This window comes from Coptis chinensis, chromosome 6, assembly GCF_015680905.1.
Source record: "Coptis chinensis isolate HL-2020 chromosome 6, ASM1568090v1, whole genome shotgun sequence".
In the NCBI taxonomy this organism is placed as follows: Eukaryota; Viridiplantae; Streptophyta; class Magnoliopsida; order Ranunculales; family Ranunculaceae; genus Coptis; species Coptis chinensis.
Window position 1 is genome coordinate 68,383,646 of NC_141461.1, and position 23,469 is coordinate 68,407,114.

At 36.5% G+C, this 23,469-nt stretch overlaps 3 protein-coding genes across 7 annotated transcripts; 2 read left to right on the forward strand and 1 right to left on the reverse strand.

Annotated features, from left to right (window-relative positions):
* The first annotated feature begins 1,533 nt into the window (after positions 1-1,533).
* Positions 1,534-10,481, forward strand: QS (quinolinate synthase). 3 transcript variants are annotated; one of them, XR_015198929.1, is made up of 7 exons: positions 1,534-2,406; positions 4,237-4,521; positions 5,920-6,135; positions 6,265-6,444; positions 8,056-8,545; positions 9,724-9,885; positions 9,989-10,481. XR_015198929.1 is itself a non-coding variant. In XM_086566366.1 (7 exons), exons 1-7 carry the CDS (start codon positions 1,684-1,686, stop codon positions 10,052-10,054), a joined length of 2,148 nt encoding a protein of 715 aa, XP_086422492.1. In that variant the 5' UTR covers positions 1,534-1,683; the 3' UTR covers positions 10,055-10,481. The 3 variants fall into 3 exon arrangements, 2 of the variants coding, with proteins under 2 accessions (XP_086422492.1, XP_086422493.1); XM_086566366.1 differs by having other exon boundaries at positions 8,056-8,571; XM_086566367.1 differs by having other exon boundaries at positions 1,730-2,753; positions 4,226-4,521; positions 8,056-8,571.
* Positions 10,482-11,157: 676 nt separating this feature from the next.
* On the forward strand, positions 11,158-13,441 carry LOC147494114 (manganese-dependent ADP-ribose/CDP-alcohol diphosphatase-like). Of its 3 annotated transcripts, none has more exons than XM_086568997.1 (2): positions 11,158-11,350; positions 12,031-13,441. In XM_086568997.1, the coding sequence occupies exon 2, from the start codon at positions 12,054-12,056 to the stop codon at positions 13,014-13,016; it is 963 nt and encodes a 320-aa protein (XP_086425123.1). In that variant the 5' UTR covers positions 11,158-11,350; positions 12,031-12,053; the 3' UTR covers positions 13,017-13,441. The 3 variants fall into 3 exon arrangements, with proteins under 3 accessions (XP_086425123.1, XP_086425124.1, XP_086425126.1); XM_086568998.1 differs by lacking the exon at positions 11,158-11,350 and adding an exon at positions 11,372-11,945; XM_086569000.1 differs by lacking the exon at positions 11,158-11,350 and adding an exon at positions 11,372-11,885.
* A 360-nt stretch (positions 13,442-13,801) lies between these two features.
* LOC147494115 (high-affinity nitrate transporter 3.1-like) lies at positions 13,802-15,117 on the reverse strand. The gene is made up of 2 exons (XM_086566368.1): positions 14,757-15,117; positions 13,802-14,540 (listed from the first exon to the last, which is right to left on the reverse strand). The coding sequence occupies exons 1-2, from the start codon at positions 14,881-14,883 to the stop codon at positions 14,065-14,067; spliced, it is 603 nt and encodes a 200-aa protein (XP_086422494.1). The 5' UTR covers positions 14,884-15,117; the 3' UTR covers positions 13,802-14,064.
* Between the last annotated feature and the right edge of the window lie 8,352 nt (positions 15,118-23,469).

Consider the following 23,469-nt stretch of genomic DNA (forward strand, 5'->3'; position numbering starts at 1 on the left):
GAACTCCAATTTGTATCCAAATAGAAAAAGGCACTCAAACCTCCATTTTTATATTGCCTTTTATATTCTACTAAATCTACTAAAGCAGTAGAGTGTGGATCTGGATCTATGGAGTCGTCAATATTGACAAACAAAAGCAAATGTAGTTTGTAATGGAGTATCGGCCAAGCGGTGGGTCATGGCCCTAGCTATTTGGATTTTGTATGTATGTGTTGATGAGGTCGTTGTAATTAAGGACGCTTGCATTGGCATGTAAGTTTAGAATTTGAGTTTTGGAGGAAGATTAAAGCCAAACCCTCAGTGATCAAGCATTGTAAATACTGAAATGTCAGGTCATTGTTAGTAAAAAGAGAGATGCAAATGGAAAAAAAAGGAAGGAAAGAGAAAGAAAAACTTAGCCTTGACCATGTTGGTGCTTTAAATGAATGCCTGGGTCTGGAATGAGATTCATGGTGCTTTGAGCAAATAGACCGCACCAAATGTAAGTGTTTGAATGATGATCCTCAGATGGTACATACAAAATGTAGATGTTTAAATGGTTGATACTTCAGACGGTGCCAAATGTAAATGTTTGAATGAATGATTCCTCAGACGGTACCAAATGTAAATGTTTGAATGATTGATTCCCCACAGATGGCGCCAAATATAAATGTATAAATTTACACCAAGAATTAGGATTTAGTTCTTAGCTCTTAAGTTAAGATAATAAAGAAGGGATGGTTTTGGTTATGTACTGTGTTAATGGCTGCTCTTCATGAGTAAGAAGATGCCTACGTATCCAGTACGGTGTTAGTGAGTCTGGAATCAAGCCACACGTAGTTCTGAGGGGTGGCTTTTATAGTCATTGAGAGTGAGCATCTGGTGCGACACGTGTACTGATGAGTACAGATGTGCCTGTGAGAGACATTTGGATAGCAGTTGTAGGTCTATCTGAGTTGGCGTATGATGTAATGATTGTCTTTTCCGTAATGATGGTGTATGGTTGTAATGATGCATGTATTACGACGGGAAAAAGACTTAAAAATAAGCTAGTAATGATGACAGTAGTAGGTGATGATGTCGAGTGACGAGTCACTGAATATATGCTGATATAGCGAGTGCGATGGGAGTTTGTATGTCTAGAGATCGCCTTATGTTGAATGAGCCGTTCTGTATGCACATCGCGTGATTGATGGGATGGATGTCCCTTACACTATCTCATCAGAACTCCAATTTGTATCGAACTCCTTCTTTCTCAATCACTTTGACATAAAAGAAAAATACTATACATAATAACATTATAAAATAGATAATGGCAATCAAACTTCTGTTTTTATATTCTAGCACTAGAGTGTGGATCTGGATGTATAGAGTCGTCAATATTGACAAATAAAAGCAAAATCAAAATTGATAGTGTCAGCTGTACTTCCGTACACTTGGCAGCAAAATAATCTCTTAGAAACATCTAAATAAAGTCAAGAGGTTCATAAAAATAAACAATTGTGTGGCACAGAGGTTTCTAGTATCATACTTGTCTACTACTTCCAAGGAGTACCACAACACCACCCACTCCATCCTTAAATTTGCTCTTTCTGGCTCATTCTCAATCTCTCGATTCTCTTGGCGGCACTTTCCTTATTTTACTCCAACTCAAAAACACATAAAAAAAAGTGTTATCGGATCACCTCATTTCTTTGCAACTTAATGGAGTCTGCAAACTTATCTTCTTCTTCCCCAGCTCTGATAAAATTACCCAACCTCAATATTAACAAAAAACCATCTCCATTTTTCACTTTCAAGAAAGCCCAACAAAGAATCTCCTTCTTTAAACCACTCAAATGCCTTCAAAACCCAAACCATCTCCCACTCCGTTCTTCACCAACTCAACTTCCAACAACACCTTTAAACACGTCAGAACTCTCTGTTTTCAAGCTTCAGAGTATTGTAGCTGAGTTTCAATCTTTATCTGAACCAATAGACAGAGTAAAACGTTTGTTACATTATGCAACGTTGTTAGCTTCATTTGATGAAAGGAAAAAAGTGAGTTCGAACCGTGTTATGGGATGTACTGCACAAGTATGGATAGATGTAAGACTAGATGAATATGGAAAGATGAGGTTTACTGCAGATAGTGATTCGGAGATAACGCGAGGTTTTTGTTCTTGTTTAGTTTGGATATTAGATGGTGCATTACCTGAAGAGGTTTTGAGTTTGAGAACTGAGGATTTTTGTGATATGAATGTTGGGTTATTGGGTAGTAAGGCGAGTTCTAGAGTTAATACTTGGCATAATGTTTTGATTAGTATGCAGAAAAGGACTAAAGTTTTGGTAGCGGAACGAGATGGGAAACCACTTGGTGATCCTTTTCCTTCTCTTGTTGTAACTGCTGATGGTATTCGGGCTCAGGGTAGTTATGCTGAAGCTCAGGTTAGCATACTGTAGCCTAGTGCTGATTCTGTTTTTGTTATTTGTATCAATGTTGCTTGGTAATGAATTGTTTCTAATTTGAGTAAGTGTTGGAAAGAACTGCAAATGAATTGGAGAAGTAAACTAAATTTTTGCAGGGTGAAATGGAATTACGAAAGAAAAAGTGGTTTTGTGTTTGGCTTAGGTCTGGTGTGTTAGATATGCTCATCATTGTCATGCAATCTCGTAGTTTTACATTTCTTGACTAGTAGTATAGAAAGGCCCAAGTTTTGTTGCCTGCTGTTTTTCGTTTTTGCCAGGCATTTTGATGTATGGTTACATTGAGGTATCAAAGCTGTTAGCTGTAGGTAAGTTCATGTATGCCAATTTACTGTAATATGGGTTTATCGAAGTTATATACTTATTCTGTTTCTGTTACTCTAGATTCGTATGCGAAAAGATAAGAAATAAGCAAAGTTACAATTTGCAAAATAGATTGCAAATGATAAATGTAAAAGTTGAGAATAAGAACTAGAAGTTGGTGTTAGGTGTGTTTATCTGTCAAGAAAAGCCCCATTTGGTACTTGATAGTAATGAAGCACCTGGTTAGTATTGTGATCCTGCATCAAAGCTTTACTCTCTGTGATTGGCGATTTCATTGGTTGAAACAGCCAACATGTTAGTGGCCCACTGTTATGGGTATTTACATCTTACAATATCTCTAGTCTATGTGAACTCTAAACTGAAATTTATAGACTTTTTCCCAAAGACCAATTGTCCTCTCCAACATCACCATCCACAAATATGGTTTCAGTTCTACCAATGGAGAAAGAATGACACTGTAATAATCAGAACACTACACTCTAATATGCTAGAGCAGCAAATGTGAACTACCTAATTCTCCACTCTCGATGATAGGTGGATCTGGTAATTGGTACAAAAGCTCGGAATCTGCGAACAATCAATTCTTGATGTATGTAGGATACCTCATCCTGCAATTTTTTCGATCATGTATATCTACAACAAAACAACAATTTTATGTTTTTTACTTATGCACACGCGAGCCAAGCCTCTGGGTTATTAGGACATTTTCCTAGTAGGAGTGATTGAGATGTAGAACAAGACGAAGGTGTCATATTCCGAGACCCATGGCGTTTAGAAAGTCTTTCTAACTGATCAACATATCTACAGTTGATGTAACTGAATTTCGTCAATAATTAAAAAGAAAAAGGAAATGAAAAGGTTGTACAGTAAAAAACAAAGGTTTTACAGAAAAGAGATAGATCCCCTAAGTAAAAGAAATTTTCCCAGTAAAAACAATGTGTTTCCTCAGTTAGCGTTTGTTAGGCTTTGCAAGTTTTTGGTAAGATGGGATTGAGATAAGTTTTTCCGATGTCATTTCCAAGATCACAAGCTTTGTTCTTTTGTCGTCACTGCTGTGCCAAGAGCTAAGAGGGGTTCCTTTTAATTACTTTATTCTGAGAGATCTTGTTTGAGGACGTGTAGTTAAGTCGAATGTTTTCATCAGTATTATTGTATTTGGTTTCTTTTGTCTCTCATGGGTTTCCTCAACCTATCTGGTACTTCTTTTTGTTGTTGTCAGATATTACATGCTGCCAATAAAAAAAGAAAAAGGAAAAGAAATTATCTGTCATATCTAGATTTATTTGGATACTTTTTGGTGCCATTTATAGTGAAAATGTTTTGGAATTTATTAAATGTTTGATATAATTGACTAGAAGCCTTAGGTAATATTATTTTTAACTATTGTAGCCTTTTTAACTGTATATTACTATGAAGAATTTCTCCTGAAGTATCAGAACTTTAAAATCCATTGTAGTGTACTTGCAGGCCAAGTTTTTGTTCCCTGACGACCTAAAGGTTCAAGAACTTGTCAACGTGCTAAAGGAAAAGAAAATTGGTATTGCTGCTCATTTTTACATGGACCCAGAGGTCCAAGGAATCTTGACTGCTGCACAGAAGCAGTGGCCTCACATCCATATATCTGATTCCTTGGTGATGGCTGATAGGGCTGTCAAGATGGCCGAAGCTGGATGTGAATTTATCACAGTTCTGGGTGTTGATTTTATGTCAGAAAATGTTCGTGCAATCCTTGATCAGGCTGGCTTTGAAAAGGTATTTTGTCTCCATTTTTTTCTTTCAGCATCTTCTTGTTATGTCAATTGGAAGAGATCCTTCTCTTCATGATTGAACACCTCCTAGGGTCTTTATGTTGCTATATTGGAAGATCATGAACAAGGAAGAGTAACACCGTCCACCCACCAGATAACAACTCCTTGGGTCCACCGAAAATTATAAATTTTAAGAGCTTCCCACTATTATATAACAAGTATATATGCTTATCAATGCTGTTGTAATGGTATATGTTTAGATCCATAAAGTCTATTGAAGGCTTTGTTGTCAAAAGCACCAAACTATTTATGCCTGTAGTAGCAGATTGTTGTCTGATGCGCCGCCTGGGTGCTCACTCGGGGAGCTAGTGCCTTAATTCACCCCTGAGTATATATAAGGGACTATTGGAAGTGTTACCTTTACCCCAAACCTAGTTTCAAGAACCATCAGGACCATACCCTACTCGCATATTCAATAAAAGGTGTCACTCTGTGGATCATAGTATCTTGGCATTGCTAAGACTTCATGGTATGGAATATGATGGTTAGTTATATTGGCGGTGTTTATTATGTAACCTACCTATTGGTGCTATTAATGTGTTGATTAGTTAGTCTATTAGTTTGGGAATAAGAAATTACTTTTCATTATATTTTCGTACTCTTAAATATTAAGTGAATTTTCATTTGTTTTTCGATATTCTTTCCGCATTATCTATTCTTCAGTTTTTTCCAGATCAATCGATTATGTATGTACTTAGTGGGAATACTTTTACATAATATAAGTATATCTTAAATGTAGTTTCAATCATAATTGACTTTGACTTGATTTGTGCTTTTTAGTGATTTATCATTTCCTAGTTTGTTCAAATTTTCGTCATTTAAGTTGTACAGAATGTTATCTGTTCTTTTACAAAAATGCTTGGTTTTTATATCTTGGAAAGTTTCAACTTTAAACCGCGTAAGATTTAGTTTAAATCAATATTTCTATTCTCAGTTGAAGTAAAAGCACTTTACTTTGTATCTTCGTTATTAAGCTTGCTGCCTCCTATCATATGCCTATGTTCCAAAGAACTTTACAAGGACGGCGAACCAGTGTATAACATGAACCTGTACATGAGCACAAATTGGCCTTGTCCAAGCTCTAAAGGAGCCATTCTTTGGCAATTACAATGTATAGTAGTTTAATTCAGTCATTTTGTTATGGTAAAAGAACTTTCGGCTTTACAAGCATGTAATTAAGATTTCGTGATCTTTCCAGGAAAGAATTAGTTATGGTAAAAGAACTTTCGGCTTTACAAGCATTGAATTAAGATTTCGTGACTCAAATATTGTCGTAAACATCGAATGTTTCCTATCATTTGTGGTTTCTTGGCTGTATATTGACAGTACCAGCTATTTTCAGGTTGGCGTGTACAGAATGTCAAATGAACGCATTGGGTGCTCTCTGGCAGATGCTGCAGATACTCCTTCTTATACGAGTTATCTTGAAGCAGCTTTGAATCTTCCATCTTTGCACGTCATCTACATAAACACTTCACTAGAAACAAAAGCACGTGCTCATGAACTTGTGCCAACAATAACTTGCACTTCCTCCAATGTTGTGCAAACCATTCTGCAGGTTGGTAATTTTAAAGTTTAATTTCCATGTTATATTGGAATCCATATTGCATCTGTAGTACATTTTTAGATTGTCTTGGTATAATGTCTTTTCTTTTGATTACCTTATACAAACTGTGTATCTTATCAGGCTTTTACCCAAATAGAGGATTTGAACATATGGTATGGCCCAGATTCCTACATGGGTGCAAATATTGCTGAGTTATTTCAGCAGATGGCTAGCATGACAAATGAAGAGATTGCTGAAATACATCCAAAACATGATAGAGATACCATAAGATCATTGTTAAGCCGTCTACACTACTATCAGGTGACCTTTCTCTCACATTTGTAATTTCATTGTAGTACTGAAGGTTTTTCAGTCATATTTTACTATATGTCTGTATCATGTGTACTTTGCGTCTCAGCTTCATAACTAATATTTTTTGGCTTTTTCCGTTGGTGTTGTCCTTTAACTTATTCTACGGCTGTTTTGCATGCTGTTTTTACTATCTTCATTATACATTATCATTTGTTTAACAATTTAAACTTGTGTCTTGAATCATTATTTTCCCTTGGTAAAGTAATTATTTCCATCATCAACATCAGAATATGTATCAGCTGTTAGACCTTAGTGCTAATATAGTAATATCTTCCTCGTGAGTTGTTTGAAGTTATATTTGACTGCAGTCTTCCTTGTCAGGCTGGTCTGTACATGGTCCAATTGTTGTGTACTTGCTGCTATAGTTGCAGATTTGTGGGTGTTTTTGTACATCTTGTATGTGTGCCCGTGTATAGAGAGAGGTATAGAGAGAGAATGACAGAGAGTTGGACTGCGCGTACTCCCACCTTGTAGCCAGTCTCCACCATTGGTCATTTCAAATCTATGGTGGTTTTCATTTGTCCCATATGGCAACGTAAATACAAATCTGTTGTTGTGACTTTTGAGCAAATCTAAGTCACATTGACACAGATACGTGTGTTGCCGTGTTGGTGTCTGACACTGATACAGAGTGTCCTATATAAGGAGGACTCGGGGACACAGCTAATCAAAAAGAAAAATACTATTGTTCATTAATTACACAACTCATTCTTGGGGTCAAGACCTTACAAGCGCCTCTTACATTGTTGTAACTATTGAGTTGTAACTGTGTTAATTGATTGATTTCTTAGACTTTTAGGGTATAGAAGAATCCCTAGTTAAAAGTTGTATGCACTACGACACGAGTGTCTGTTTGTCTGTGTACGCCTTAGATTTTCTTTTTCTTTTTCTCCCTTTTTTTTTAAGAAAATGAAGTGTCCATGTTACTTTGGAGCAAACAAATCAACTTTCGGACTAAGGCGTTTAGTTCTTTAAACACATCTCTTCTCATTTTCTCTCCTTAATTGATCCAGTAGTTCATATTTACGTACGGTTTTGAGGAGCTTAAGAAAATATATGTTTTAAGAAAAAGTTGATATGAGGTCAACAAGGACATTTACTAAGGTGAGAAAAAAGCGACTTTTGGTTGGAGGGGTTGGGGGGGGGTAATGACCTGAGGAAAAGTGTATGCTTCATGTATTTCAATATCATATTGCACCGTTTATGTGTAAAAAGTTCTCCATGGAATCTGAAAACTTTTCTTATAGTACAACAGATTGGGACGTACGTGATTATTGTTTTGTTTTAGTCTTTTGGGTATGCTTTGATGATTCCTATTATTCGCTATCTGAGGTTCATAATACAGTTTGGTGTAAGATTATATAAAGTTGTCTGGTAGGTTCTTAAGGTATTGTTATTCCTAAAGGTTTATCATCCTCATATTCTAACCCCAGTACCAGTAATCACACATTAAATAGAAAAATAAGCAACTTAGTATCTTCTATAGTCTTTAAAATTTCTAGCCTTTTGAAACTGCTAGTGATTTATTTTATTATTATTCCTACCAATTTTCTGCACCAGGATGGTGCTTGCATGGTACATGACCTTTTTGGGCATGAGGTTGTGAAGAAGATACAAGAAGTGTACTCTGATGCATACCTAACAGCTCATTTGGAAGTCCCTGGAGAAATGTTCTCATTGGCAATGGAAGCAAAGAGAAGAGGTATGGGAGTGGTTGGCTCAACCCAAAACATATTAGATTTTATCAAACAGAGGGTTCAAGAAGCTATGGATAAGAATCATGATGAGAATCTTCAGTTTGTGTTAGGGACAGAGTCAGGGTTGGTAACATCTATTGTCGCAGCCGTTCGAGGATTATTAGGTTCGTTTAAGTCTTCTTCTGGGACAGCAAAGATCAGTATTGAGATAGTGTTTCCAGTCTCTTCTGATTCAATGTCAAGGACATCACAGGAAACATCTAAGAGCCCACATCTTGTTGAAGCTCAAGATTTCTTTGGACTCTCAGTTATTCCTGGAGTGGCAACTGGAGAAGGATGTTCCATTCATGGAGGTTGTGCTTCCTGCCCATATATGAAGGTCGAAATTTTCTATTCCAAGTCACCATCAACATGTTGCTTGTTTCCTTTATTTTTCTCATATTTTGCATGGCTGAAAATATCCTAAAATATCGGAAAATAGTGGCGACATATATTAGATAATCAGGCACCGGATTACAGTATTTCTGATGTGGCCATATCTACATCCACTGCCTTTTTAGTATCCCTTTTTCATAGTTTTCCATTGAGCTGAGAATATCAGTCCGTTATACTGGCGATATATGTTAATAACCCTGGCGTCTGATAATATCAGACAATATCGGTAATTTGGGCCTTGCTACTATTATTATATTCCTCTAAGTGATTGCTGACATTTTATGTTTGTGATATGTCAGCTTGGATGTACTAGTAGTAGTTTGATCTAGAATTACCTATGTGACGTATATATAGGCTCATACACAACATTAAAAGTTAGTATTAGAGGCTCTCTTACCATGTGGACTATAGTGCGTAACTGCTGACATTATATATGGTTATACACCCATTGGTATGGGTTGGACATCAAGTCATGGGTATAGGTCATAGTTTGAAGGAGGTTTTACCGCTGGGATCAACAGAGAGAGAGAGACTTTAATATACCCTGCCCAATGTATCAACAGAATACACACCAATGCCTATGTTCCATATACTGTTGTGCAGATTAATTTCCTTAACTCTCCATAATTTGCTTATTTGTTTTGTCGATAGTGTTATGTACAGTAAGTTTCGTTCTAGGAATTTGGATCCAGGGAAAAAAAAGTTTTACGGGTTGTGATTTGTGAGCTAGAGGAACTAATTTTGATAAGTAGATTCTTTGCCAATATGAACCCACCGTTTTCTCTCTCATTTATACTCCGTCTCTCGAATTCTATGACTTGGTTTTCCACTTTTCAATGGGATTTATACAGCATCTCTCAAGAAGTGTGCAATGCCAAATGTGGTATTGTGTTTGATGTAATTGTAACTAAAGTGTTAAACATAAGGCTACCTATCTTATTCACAGGGGTACCGTAACTGACATTCACTGCCCATGTTTCCTCACGTTTCCATATTTGACTTAATTGTCATATTAGCATCCTTTAAATCTTGGTCTTCGATCTTGCAAGGAGGTCTGAACTCGCTTTTCTCATTTTCTTCTATTGTGGTTTGCCAGATGAATTCTCTTAGTTCACTTCTGCGAGTTTGCCACCATCTTCCTGACGACAATAATGTCATGTCAGCCTATAAAGCAGAGAGATTCAAGTTGCAGACCCCACTTGGGAAGCCAGTAGCAGAGGTTGGCTGTGAACCAATTCTGCACATGAGACATTTCCAGGTCAGTTTCTGTAGGATTTGCTTTTCCTTTATAGTCATCTTGCCCCCTCAATCAAATTTTATGTTTGGTTCTCATATATATATACATGATAATGGATCTACAGGCAACTGGAGAACTTCCAGAGAAGCTTGTCTCTCAGGTGCTCAATACATTTGGCAGTGAGAGATGAGAACTGCCAGAGAAGCTTGTCTCTCAGGTGCTCCATACATTTGGCAGTGAGAGATGAAAATGTGGACACATTGAGCAGAGCCTCCGATCCATATCTAATGCCCATTTTCTAGCGGGGCATGTGGTGCACCAGCTCGGTCATTACATTGAGAACACTTGACCATCAATACAGCTACAGAAACAAGATTTGTTGTAACACAAAAAAAAAGGAATTGTGTTTTTACCTTCCTTTTTTCCCCTTGCTTTTTACTGAAATTTATTTGTTTTGTCGTGGCCACGATATAGCTACAGACACTAGATTTGTTGTTAGCACCAAGGCAGCTGTGTTGTCTCACATAATTTTGTTTTATACTTCAAGATTTATCAGACTGATAAGTGTTTTAACATTATTCAAACAGAAAAGAAATATATACTCGTGCTGTCGTGCAGTTATTAGTTTTTCAATTTTGTACTTTTAAGTTTTAACAAGGTCTGCTTCCTGAGCTAGAAAACTTTGATCTGTTTCCGGAGTTGAGCTAATAGGCAAAAAGCTGCTGACAAACCAGGCTTCCTGGAAAAACCATTCTGCTTCGGCCAGCAAAATGCTATCATGAAGTCATATATTGTAATTCTTGCTGCATCTGGCATTGCTTAGTTTACTTGGTTAGCAAATAGATTTTCTCCAAACATCCCACAAGAATGCATGTTTAGTTAACCAACAAGACGTCCTAACCGTTGGGTTCACGCAATCACGCATCGTAAGACCCACTTTCTGTGAGCCCAACTGGAATATAACCCACTTAACGAGTCTATTGGGTAATTGGGTACATGTGTAGATCGCGTGATCATGGACCAAACACGAATTCACGATAAAGGACCAAACACAAACGCGACATACTCCTGTCATTCCTGTGTAGATTCCCTATCTGACTATCTCCAATCTTATTATTCTACGGGATCATGGAATATTTTTTTTTATGAGTTCACAAGTTTTGAGTGGGCGAAATGTTCGTGTAATAATAAAACAAGAGCATGTATATGGGCCTTTGGATCAGTACTTTTACCATACAATACACACGCATCCTTTGGTAAGAGTGGCCCAGATTTGATAGCATACCATACCACCTGCCGCACCATAGATTTAGAGCCATAAAACAAAGTCACGTCTCATAAATCATCATCATAACTAATAAAACAGAAAGACTCCAACTCTTTTCCAAATTCCTATTACAACTCCCTCCTTAATTTCATTATTTCAACTTCTTTCTGTTGCCAAACCAATATACCACTTTTCTTTTTCCCCTAGATTTTAAACATTGTAAGTTCCTCTTCTTATTCATTATTATTTTTTTTATATGTTTTCGCATTCTGTTTGGTCGTTTATTTTTTATTTTTTAATTTTTTATGCGTAAGGAACAGCTTGAATTTTGATGTTGCAATGATTTGATTACGTGAAAAAAACATGGACTTGTTTAGTTATTCATAATGAGATCCTTTTATGCGGAAGTAGTTGGAAAGTAGAAAATTTGTTCTTTTAGCCTCACAACATACATTGCACGCCCTGGTGTGGAAGAGTTTATGAGGTTTCTTAGCAAGTTTTACAAGGCTGCTGATAATCTTAGGTTGTGTTTTTCCCGTCCATTGAGATGATAGGTTTGATGAAATTGAGTGAAACTAGTGATTGGTTTTATAATAGAAGATGAGATAAACCGATGGTAATGAGTAAAGCACAGGGACTAGGAAATGCTTTCACCATGTCCTGTCTTGCAACTATAGTTTGTGCGGAGGCAGAAGAAGATGTGGGATTTATGTAATCTTGTAAGGATTCAAGAATTGAGATTGTTTGGTCTGAGGTTTGGTTTCTTCCCAAATATGCCGTTCTGTGTACAGCTTAGTTTTGTTTTCTGCTAAACGTATCTATAAATATTTGGACTATTCCAGCGCTTTTGGACTTTGGACAAATTCTAGTTTCTTGACCATTTAATTTTCTTATTATAGGATTTTCTCACTAGCTATACGGAATGGCCTCTGCAAATGGACTAGTAAAAGTGCAACAGAAGCAGCCACTGTTCTCTTTTGGGGTTATTTCTGATGTTCAGTATGCTGATATTCCTGATGGACGCTCATTCTTAGGCGTTCCTCGGTATTACAGGCACAGCATTCAGGTCTTGCAAAGGGCAGTCAAAAAATGGAATGACCACGAAAATCTTAAATTTGCAATAAATTTTGGAGACATAGTTGATGGTTTCTGCCCTAAACCAGAGTCTCTAAATGCTGTGCAAAAAGTTGTTAAGCAATTTGAGACATCTTATTGCCCCGTCTACCATATGATTGGCAACCACTGCCTTTACAATCTCCCTCGGAAGGATCTGCTACCTATGCTTAAGATGCCAACTGCCAATGATCAGGCCTACTATGACTTTTCCCCAACACCGGATTATAGATTTGTGGTTCTTGATGGTTATGACATCAGTGCCATTGGTTGGCCTCATGACCATCCAAAGACAATGGAAGCCCTGAAGATTCTGCAGGAAAAGAATCCAAATTCTGAGAAGAACAGCCCAGCGGGAATGGTGGCAGTGGAGAGAAGGTTTTTGATGTTCAATGGAGCAGTTGGGAAGGAACAGCTGGAATGGCTTGATAAGATCCTTCAAGTTTCAACCAAACATGAAGAAAAGGTTGTGGTATGCTGCCATATGGCTCTAGATCCTGGAGCAGCAGGCTATGAAGCACTTTGTTGGAATTATGGTGAGGTCATGGAAGTAATACACAGATATAAATGCGTGAAGGCTTGCATAGCAGGCCATGATCACAAGGGTGGGCACTCAATTGATTCCCATGGTGTTCACCATCGGGTCCTTGAAGCTGCTTTAGAGTGTCCGCCAGGCTCGGACGCGTTCGGTTACATAGATGCCTACCCTGACAGATTATCGCTTTTTGGTACTGATAGAATGGCAAGTACTGAAATGGTCTTCGATTTGTAAGGAGACTGTTAGTAATTGATGAATATAACCAGAGTGCATTTCTTAAGCTATTCTTGCTTGGCATGTGAAACTCAAGAACCAGAATTATTTATGAGGTGGCATCAAACAATGGAGGCTTCAATAGATTAAGATTGGAGAAGAAATTCTAACAATCAGTGAGTTCTGATGTTTTCTTTTTCTGAGTTTCTGGTGTTACCCATTGCAGTGAAAAGCACCATATTTGAATGGTGCTGTGGTGCAAATGCTGAATGTGAGTCATGTCTCTTTTCATTTGATTAGTTCTATTCAATTTGACTTTGTTAGGACTTGTAGATGCCCTGTGCTATGTAATTAAGAACATCAACTTCTAGATTTCGACCATGTATTTTGATAGTATGAATATAGTGACTCAGGTACGAATGCAAGCAAAGCATGATTATTCTGTACTTGATGTCTGATAAAGTAAATGAGCTTGGAACGTGCACTTTCCAGTTAGCATATACACACATAAAGTCTGCAGTATGATGACTTCATGAACCGGTTAATTCATTAATTCCTGCTAGAAAAACCTCTTCTAAAAACAGATTCACAAAAGGAATATGGTCTCTTCCCAAAGAGAAGATCACTTTGCCTTGTTTTACTGAAGTGATTTCTCTCGTCACATATACTTGCTATTAGATGGAAAATACTCATTTCATATAGGCTTAACTGGATTGCAAGTTCTCTTGAAATTTTTTATGAGTGGCCTTGTACCTTAAGCATGTGGGATCAGTAAGTTGTAATCTAATTCTAAAGAGATACTGAACTTTCAAAGAGGAATATATATCACCATTAATAATATGCTACTTATACACCACTACAAGTCTACAACAATATGACAGTTTCCTGTTTCATAGGAAAAAAAAGCAGGAAAGAAGGAAAGAGCTCAGACACCAACCCCAGATAAATCCTTGCCCAAGTCCTAACGGCTTAACCTCCCAGCCCATCATTTTCTTCTGTACTTCCCTACATAACTCTTAAATAAAAAACAACAGCAACCCAACACGTCTTCTCATTCTCTTCTTTAACTCTATTGAGCTCTCTTCGCCTTTTTCTTTTCCACATAAAAGAACCCAAACAATGACACAACAGAGAAAGCTGAGAAACAACCAGCAGCTATGTCAAGTGATACGTGGCGTCCACTGATCCCTTGTATTTCAAACAAGTTGGTAGTCTTCTTAGCATCAGTTGTTTGACCATAAGCCATTTCATGTCCACTTGAATCCAAAGCATACACTCTAACAAAGTAAGTGGCTGTAGGAACATCTCTCTCCACCAACCATTCTTGTACAGTAGATGCATCATATGGTGTATCAGCAATGGTAAATTGACATGTTTTGTCTTTGGTTAGATCATCTTTGGTCTTCCTCCAAGCTCTGTCTTTCTGACTAATGGGTGCAAAACATAGCTTAACTTTCACCTGCTTGTATGCATCAGCTGTTGAAGCAGGGAAGCTTTGGTTCAACGTCCATGTAACAGTTATCTTGTCTAACCCAGATTTCAGAACTGCACATTCATAGAAATTTACAGCAAATTAAAATAAACATACTCTTTTGGAGAAAAATTAAAGAAGAGATTGGGTTTTGAACGATTAATAATGTCATTGGTAGACATAATATGTCCTATAAGAAAACATTCCTTATTCAAGCACCACAAGTGACAAGCTTAAGAAGTATGAAAGAAAGAAATGATTGCTAAATATGAGATTTGTAGTTCTCATACCTTCTCCTTGTTTGGTTGAAGCGTTGGCCACAAGAGTTCTTTGAAGGGAAGAGAAGAGACCTTTTCCATAACAAGTCCCAAAGAAGCACAAGAGAATAAGAGCAGAGATGAGAATATGAGAAGCCATTAATTGATCTTTGTTTGAACAAGTCAAAGTATAGATGTTAGACAAGTAGGAGAATCACTCGATAGAAATTAATGTGAGTCTGCTATTCTCCTTATATATACATCCAATAGCAAGGGTTACTATGAGCTAATGTAATATATATATTGTAATAACCCTGTTAAGTCAATGTACGGAGATTTATACAACTTTTGAAGAGTGACAAGAGATGGAGACATATTTGAGCCCCATATACATGGCCTTAAAGTATGCTGAAGGGGCATAATTTGACGTTTTAAATTGTAGGCTAAACGAAGAAAAAGAGTTGAGTTGGATCAATTAATTGATTGACTTGTTGGGTGTTCTTTGGAAGGGAGACGGTTGGATGAGCAAATCCATGTCGATTTTATTGCCTTCTCAAGGCCTTAGAAAGAAAGGAAAACGGGTAGCTACTTGGATGCTAAATATAATATATAAGAGATCTTAAATACATAATGCCTAGATATTTCACACTATATATCGGTTTTCAAGTAAACTGGTGCCGAAATTTTAGTGACATATTTCTGGTATGGGGAACTCACTTTACCAATAGTTTATCACAAAATATTCTCGAAATTTTATGTTTGTGTCGAAATAAAATGATATTTATCATTGAATAGTGAATACAATTACAAAAGAGAAACTTAATTTGTTACTGAAATTTTGTTTGAAATTGCCACATAGAGGATATAAAATATCAAGATGGAAATTGAATAACAAAATTACATTGGATTTGGAAACATATTGAATTTGGATGAAGAAGAGATAAAGATGGAAATAAGATTAAATTGAAACAAAGTAGAAAGTTTCTTGTTGAAATTTCTTTTGCATACCTCTAGATTTTGAATGAGAAGCGGCCACCTAGGAGAAATCTTGTGGGTAGTGGGTTTTTCGTAAAGAACAAACAAGTAGGAAATGCTATAATCAAAACCTAAAACCTGAATAAAAAAAATAACCAAAAAAGTTTTTGTCTTGTCTTTCGAAACACTAGAATATATTGAAAAATATCAATAATATTAACTTATCCAAGCTCATCTTGCCAATACATGTTGGAAAATATCTGTCAAATATTTCAATTTTTGAACAAACTGGTAAATTGCCCTGGCACGAAATTTTGTTATATGATATCAAGTAAACAAATAATTTGTTAAATTTGGAGCATTGATTTATAAACCTCTATCATGTTGCATTGAATATAGGGTAATTGCCTGAATCGGCCATAATAAATACACATTGTTCTCCAACCGGCCATGCCATTCAATTTTGACTAATTTAACGGGTTTTAACCCTTTGCCCTTCCGTACTACACTCTTTCTCCTCCTGCCACACTTTCTCTCCTATGCAACACACTCTCTCTCCTCTTGTATTTTGATGTTGACATGCACAATTATATCTATCCGTTAGATTCTCTTAGCGATACGTACCAGCGATTAATGACCGTTGGATTTCAACCCAACAAAAATGAAAACGAACTTTAGCTATTGTAGGATAACGAACCAGCAACTTATGGATCTTCTATCAGCAACTTTTACATTGTTTTTGTAATTCAAAGACGAGACAATATTTACCTCGTTTTTTGTGCCAACCTAAGAAAGTTTTTACAAAACTCTAAAGCTACACTTTTTTCTCTAGTTCTTCTTTTTTTGATTTTCTACTCTGTTTTTCTCCTTTTCGATTTTTCTAAGGATTGTGATGGATGAAAAGAACTCAAACCTCGATAATGGTCAGTTTTGATGTTTGTTTAGTTATCTTTAGTGTTGGTTTTGTTTCTATGTAGGTTTATGTTTCGGTTTGCTTCTTTGTAGTTTTACGTAGAAGCGTGAGTATTTTTTTATAAGGTTTCCATGGTGGTTTACCATTTCCAAGTTGATTTTGTTGTCATAGTTATGGTATTTATACAAGGGTTATACAATGTCATAAATGTAGAACAATAAATGAAAGAACTTTACTGTCGTTTTATTAAAAGTTTCTACTTTTTATTGTGCCAACTTTGTATTTTTTCAGGTTCATTCGATATGCTTATTTATTATGATGGCGAGATGAAATCTGACAAGCATGGTGTGAGGTGAAATTGAGAGTGTTTGATGTGGATACTCCCTTTGAAGGATTCATGTGTCTTGTTGAAGCTGTGTTATCGAGCATAAGATTGGGTTTTTCTGTTAGGTATTTGATGAACAAGTCCCCTTGTAGAATCGATGAAGAAACCGACTACTTGAACATGATTAAGAAGCAGAAGAAGACTCCAACGAAAGCAATGAAAGTTTGGGTTATCAATGAAGCAATCGTCATCACACCATGTGATATGGGAGCAGGACAAATTAGAAGATCAAGTCCTGGACAACCTACTATGAAGAACAAAAAAGTTTGTACTGAGTTGTTTAAAACAGATAGTGTTACTCTTGGAAAAGGTGGTGGACAACCTAGAGTGCAGAATAAACCGGCTAGTAGTGAGCTATTTAAACAAGAAATGGTTAGAAGTGCAAGTCTTGGATCAAGTTATGGAATTCTTAGTACAAAGAAGAAACAAGTTTGTAGTGAGCCGTTTAAACCTTCTCTGCTGCCAAAGAGTGCTTGTCCTGGATCAAGTGGTGGAGAACATTGTATTAAGAAGAAACTCAATGAAGAAATTCCAATTACTGATTCTCCAAGGAAACTATCTTTTTTGAAAGAAAAAGTGCTAGATCGACAGAAATATTCTTTCAATCAATTTAAACTTTTGGACAAACCAATAGGTAAATCACTAATTTTATTTTAGTTATTCTTAGTTCCAGTAAATGGTTTGGTTGCTGACGGTTATAAACGCTGTGTTCCCCAGACAGTCCGCTAGAACAACCTTCAACTGCAACTCGTCAATTGTAAGATGTGGAAAATGAAAAAAAAATGTCGTTGAAAATGTCCCACACAGCTTGGAGACATTCGAAAAGGTCATGGCAAGTGAGGGATGGGGAACAAGTAGTACACCTGTAAATATGTTAGTTACGCATAAATGTCTCTTCAATTACTCACATTTAGTAACCATTTTAGACTTGTTCCCAAAGGGAAGCTCAGGTGCAGTTGGTAGTTGCAAATCAATAGAAGAAAGGATACCTCTTCCAATTGTCATTAAAGGTGAGTAGTATAAACATTACAGGGGATAATTATAGTTTCAGTCGCTGATAGTCCATGCATTAATGGTTGACCTATTATAATGCAGAGGATGATCCCACTGGTATTGAAGATGCTGATCAACCAGACTATGAAGAGTTTGATTCTCAAAATCCATATGGAGATACAGCTGACATTCCTAAAGAATACATAATTGCTAGTCCTCGAAGTAATGAGGAGGTTAAATTTCAAGATGAAGTTCAAATACTAAATGATTTAGTTAATACAGCTGACATTCCTAAAGAAAACATAATTAGCAGTTCTCGAAGTAATGAGGAGGTTGAATTTCAAAATGAATATGAAAATGAAGTTCAAATACTAAATGATTTAGTTGATACATCTGACATTCCTCAAGAAAACATAATCGGCAGTTCTCGAAGTAATGAGGATGTTGAATTTCAAAATGACTATGAAGATGTTGCTACGGGTGAAGTTGTGGTAGTTGAAGATGATGAAGATGATCAAGTTGAAGAATATGATCATGATGATGGCGATATATGGTCGACTCCAAATCGAAGTCAAGAGTATTTGTGGGGGGACACACCTATGACAGTTGTGAATGATGGTGATGAGGAAGGTGAGATTGATTTAGAATTGGAGGGAATGGTTGATGCTAGGGTTATTGGTGCTAAAGATCTGAATTCTGAAGACCTGCGTCAAGGATATGATCCTTTGTGTGGTTCTCATAGTCCAAAAACCACTACGAACAAAGTGAGGTTGTAAATCCTTGTAATGAGGGGTTAAAGTTTGTACCCCCTAAAGTAGGTCAGCACTACGCCACTCAAGATGATCTGGTGAAAGACATGAAATCTTATGCAATTGCACACATGTTTGATTTACGTCGTTGCAATACTACCTCCCAAAAGTTGGTAATCAAGTGTAAGGCAACTAATTGTCCATTCCATTTGTATGCAAAACCTACAACTGGGTCTAATATATGGGTGGTTATAACTTTTAGAGATGCACACACTTGTGCACAAGATAAAGATGTTTCTAAAAATTCACAAGTAGACGCAAAGTGGGTTTCAAAAATTGTTATGTCCAAGCTTAAGGACAATGAAGAATTGACTGCAAAGAACCTTCAGTTGGAGGTGAAACAGTCACAACTAACTAATGTGACATATAAAGTTGCGTGGAGGGCCAGAGAAATTGCATTAGAAAAGGTCAGAGTACAATTGTAACTGTCAGCAACTATCAGGATAACTATGTACACAGAATTATTCTTTATAGTATGCTATGAAGAACATGTATCATCTTTTGATTAACTTGTATCTGTCATGGCGTGTAACTATTAGGCATATGTAACCTTAGCTGGTGTATTTTGTTTCGATGTAGATAAGGGGAAGCTTCAGTCAATCATACCAGATGCTGCTAGTGTATTTTAAAGAACTGAAGAAAATTGATCCAAATTGCCACACTGATATAATAACAACAAGTGAGCACAAGTTTGAGCGTTTGTTTGTGAGCTATGGCGTAACTGTTCGTGCCTACAGAAGGTGCCTTCATCCGTTGATTATGATCGATGGAACTTTCATGAAGGGCAAATACAAGTCTGTCATTCTAACTGCCCTTTCTGTTGATGTAGATAGTCATTGCTTTCTAATAGTAGTTGGTGTAGTCCCAAAAGAGAATACTGAACATTGGGATTGGTTTCTTCAAAAACTCAGAGATGTTGTAGTTGGTCCTACATATAAGTTTGTTCTATTATCAGATAGGCATACTAACATTCTCCAGGCAGTGCCAAAAATTCTTCCAAATGCGTACCATTGCTTTTGTGCACAACATATCTCCAACAATGTTATCAAAGAAGACACCAAAGGGAGAGAAGGCCGCTGCAAAAACTTATGATAAAGCTAACTTTGTGAGAATCATGTGTCACATTTGGTGTAGTTATAGTAAAGGGTACGCAAAAATAATAAAGATTTCGAAGGAACAGTGGTCATTTGCCTATGCTGAAATGAGAAGGTTTGGAATTTGTTATACAAATCATATCAAGAGTTGGAATAAGATGATTATACCTGAGCGAGCTATGCCAATTACATTTCTACTAAATGGTATTCGAATGAACATTATGAGGCACTTTTATGACTATCAGGTCATGACTTCCAAGCTGAAGACAAAGCTAACGAAATCAGCTAAGGATGTAATCATTTCCTTTCATTATGTTAGTCGGCCGTTCACTACAATAAGGGCTAGTGAGCACACGTATACTTTCGGTTACCGGTAGGCTTATACGGATACTGATTGACCTACTAAAAATGTTGTACATGTGGTTTTTTTCAACAAGTTGGTATTCCTTGCAGCCATGCAATGAAGGCCATTGACGATGGTTGGTTTTGTGTATATGACTTCTACCTGCCGTGCTACTAAAAGGATACGATGATGGATACCTATCAAGAGAATTAGACACCGATGAAGGGCAAAGAACAGTGGCATTGGGGAAGTTACAACATCATGGTTCGTCCTCCCACAGATGAGGTAGTGCTTGGCAGGCCCCAAAAGAAGAGGAAACGTTCTAAAGGAAAAGGTGTGCCAGTGCAAAGGAGAAGGTGCAGTCGTTATGGTGCCCTTGGACACAACAGAGCAACCTCCCCTAATGTGACAGATGATGCTGCTTGGATTGACTTTTCAGCTGGGGTTCTGGCTGATTTTACCAACGACGACAACATTTGAGTTAACCATCACGACGACTATAAGTACTATCAGTAACTAATCTTGTAATGTTATTTGGATTTTCTTGGGCCTTTCAATGACTATGTAAGTTATTTGGGAATCAATGTAATGATATTTTGTTGTTGGGTATACTTGTAGGTGTTCTGTCTGTTGAAGTTATCAATATGTAGGCAAAAAAAACAAATACTATAAAAAATACTATAAAATTAAGGGTTAAAATTAACGCTACAATTGAAACACTTAGGATTGTATCTTGAAAATTAGAGACGTTATCTAGGGCCGTTATCTAAAGAAACCACTGAGTTCAAACCCCTTCAAAATAATGTTATTTGGATTTTCTTTTGCCTTTCAATGACTGATAAACATAAAAAATGATAGTTTACCTACGAAATGAATGATGAAACTCAAAACGTAAGTAAACTAAAACTTCCTACGAGTCTATATTTATCAAGATTTCTACTCTCTTTCTATTGAACAGATATAGTGGAGTAACAAGTTCGTTCCACTCCTAGTTCTTTAGCATGTGATGTTTTCTAGTTAACTAATCGGTCTTAAGTCTAATGAGAGTTTTACGAGGGGGAATTATACTACGATGCAACTACCCACAAGATACAAATTATAATTGATTCACTACGGAAATACTACGTTGATTCTATAATAAGGAATTAGGGGGAATTGATTCCACCTTAACTCAACTTAACTCACTAACGACGAATCGTCGTAATCCGAATTGAACTGCTACGCAGAACAATTGGTTCTTCCTAATCCCTAATTACACATGACATTTCTACCAATTCATAACTAGCATGTGAACGATTAAACCCATTCTCATGGTGAATTAATCGTTTCTAGAGTGGAATAGGAATTACGACGACTCTACGATAATCGGAATCAAGCTTTCATCAAGACTTCTCAACCCCCCCTTTAATGGAGGTTTAGCCGAGAATCATTCCGCAATCATTTCCATATGAATCTAAACTAAACATAATATCAAGATTTGAAATTTACTAATCTAAATTAAACAATAATTAAAATCTAATTAACAACTAAGAAATGGTAACCAACAATAATTAAAACTAGATCTAATAGATTGAAATAACAAAAATCGAAATGACAAGAATAATAACTATTTTATTTATCTAATGAATGATATTCAATGATTCAAGAAATTAATCTAAAACAAGAAATGAAATTCTAAAACTAAGTTCTAAAACTCATTAATGGAGGCTAACTAATCTAATTCTAATCTAGGTCTAACTATCTACCATTAACAAGAGCTAAGCTTTTGTTTTTATACTTTCAGATCCAAAAATCGTGCATGGGCTTGGAGCCATATTTTGGGCCAGAGAATCAGGCCCAAAACCTAATTTCTTTAGTCCAAAATGGGCTCTTCAGCTGTAGTTATCTTTGAAAGATGTTTCGTCCACTTCTACTCCTCTGATTGGGTCAAGGCTTGGACCATTGGAAAGCTCTTTCCGAGTCGGTCGTTTTGACATAAGGTAGGCCCTAATTCCGAGGTCTGAGTCCAAAGATATGGTCTTTGGAAGTTCTGCTGACTTTGTGTGCTGTTTCTGCCCGCGTTGACTTTGACTTTTCAGCTTTGACCGGGCTTTAGAAATGCTTTGTCTTCTTGAATCTTGGCCTTTAATCACAGAGCTCCTTAGCAACCAACCATTGCTATTTTATCTCGCTAAAGTGGCACATTTCTGCACATAATGGACTTTGAAGCCTGAAATGCATAAAAACACGTAATCAGTATTAACTCTTACTTATTATTCACATAATTGGTCTAAAAGTATGATTATTAAGGGGTTAAAACTACAGTTTTTGGCTCTTATCAACCACCCCCAAACAGCATTTTGCTTGTCCTCAAGCAAATATGAGAAATTAGCATAAGTGACCAAAAATGGAGTTCTATCTACTCATTTTCATTGAAAGCGATTGCATTGACCATATGCAACAAGGCCTTAAACCACTAGAAATCCCCTAGTGGGCGAAGTTATAGCCTCGTGAGAGTTTTTCAAAGTGAAGGTACTCACAAACTTCATCTATACTACAACGACTAAGAAAGAAAACTATTGTTTCCTTATTCATGCTCCAAATTATCTATACATCTCACTAGCTATGAACAAGAATAACCAAGTCAAAAACCTAAGCTAATATATGCATAATAATCAATCATCTACAATAAACATATATACAATGAGTAATACTATGAAATACAATAGCAGGTCCATTTCTGAGGCTTCGAATAGCGTCCCAAGTAGGTTCTCACAATAATAGTCAAGATACAACACTGATTTTTCCACTCAAGTTTCGCTACTCTAGTGCGCAATGGGCACACTTTACCTTACAATCTCAATGACACACAAGGAAGCCGGAGTCGATCAAACACATCTGCCACTTACTATCACACTAACCTATTCCTAATTGAGCTAGAGGTCTTTATTAGGTGTTTCAGGAATTAGGAGATGGTTTAAGAAGGAAGAAAATAGATATTCAAAAAGGACAAGTCTGAGATAATAGAGTCTTCATATTATGTAACTAGAGAAAACCTTGTTATTTACTTTTGCTTCTACACTTTGTTTCCATCCTTAGCCATATTTTCTTTTTCTTTTTCTTTGGTTTTTGACTCCTTTTATTATATTTTTTGGAGTTTTTATTTTATTTTATTTTTTTTTTTTTTTCTTTATTTTTGATGCAACTAACTAATTTTTGTTTTACACAGGTTTTTTTCTTCTTTCTTCCTCATTC

What these genes read in the sequence shown, in the direction of transcription:
- LOC147494114 (XM_086568997.1), top strand. Translation starts at nt 12,054, where the DNA reads ATGGCCTCTGCAAATGGACTAGTAAAAGTGCAACAGAAGCAGCCACTG.
- LOC147494115 (XM_086566368.1), bottom strand. Translation starts at nt 14,883, where the DNA reads ATGGCTTCTCATATTCTCATCTCTGCTCTTATTCTCTTGTGCTTCTTT. An exon ending in TTCAACCAAACAAGGAGAAG is followed by an intron (nt 14,541 to 14,756) that starts GTATGAGAACTA and finishes ATGAATGTGCAG; the next exon opens with TTCTGAAATCTGGGTTAGAC.
- QS (XM_086566366.1), top strand. Translation starts at nt 1,684, where the DNA reads ATGGAGTCTGCAAACTTATCTTCTTCTTCCCCAGCTCTGATAAAATTA. An exon ending in CTTCCTGCCCATATATGAAG is followed by an intron (nt 8,572 to 9,723) that starts GTCGAAATTTTC and finishes GTGGTTTGCCAG; the next exon opens with ATGAATTCTCTTAGTTCACT. An exon ending in TGCACATGAGACATTTCCAG is followed by an intron (nt 9,886 to 9,988) that starts GTCAGTTTCTGT and finishes ATGGATCTACAG; the next exon opens with GCAACTGGAGAACTTCCAGA.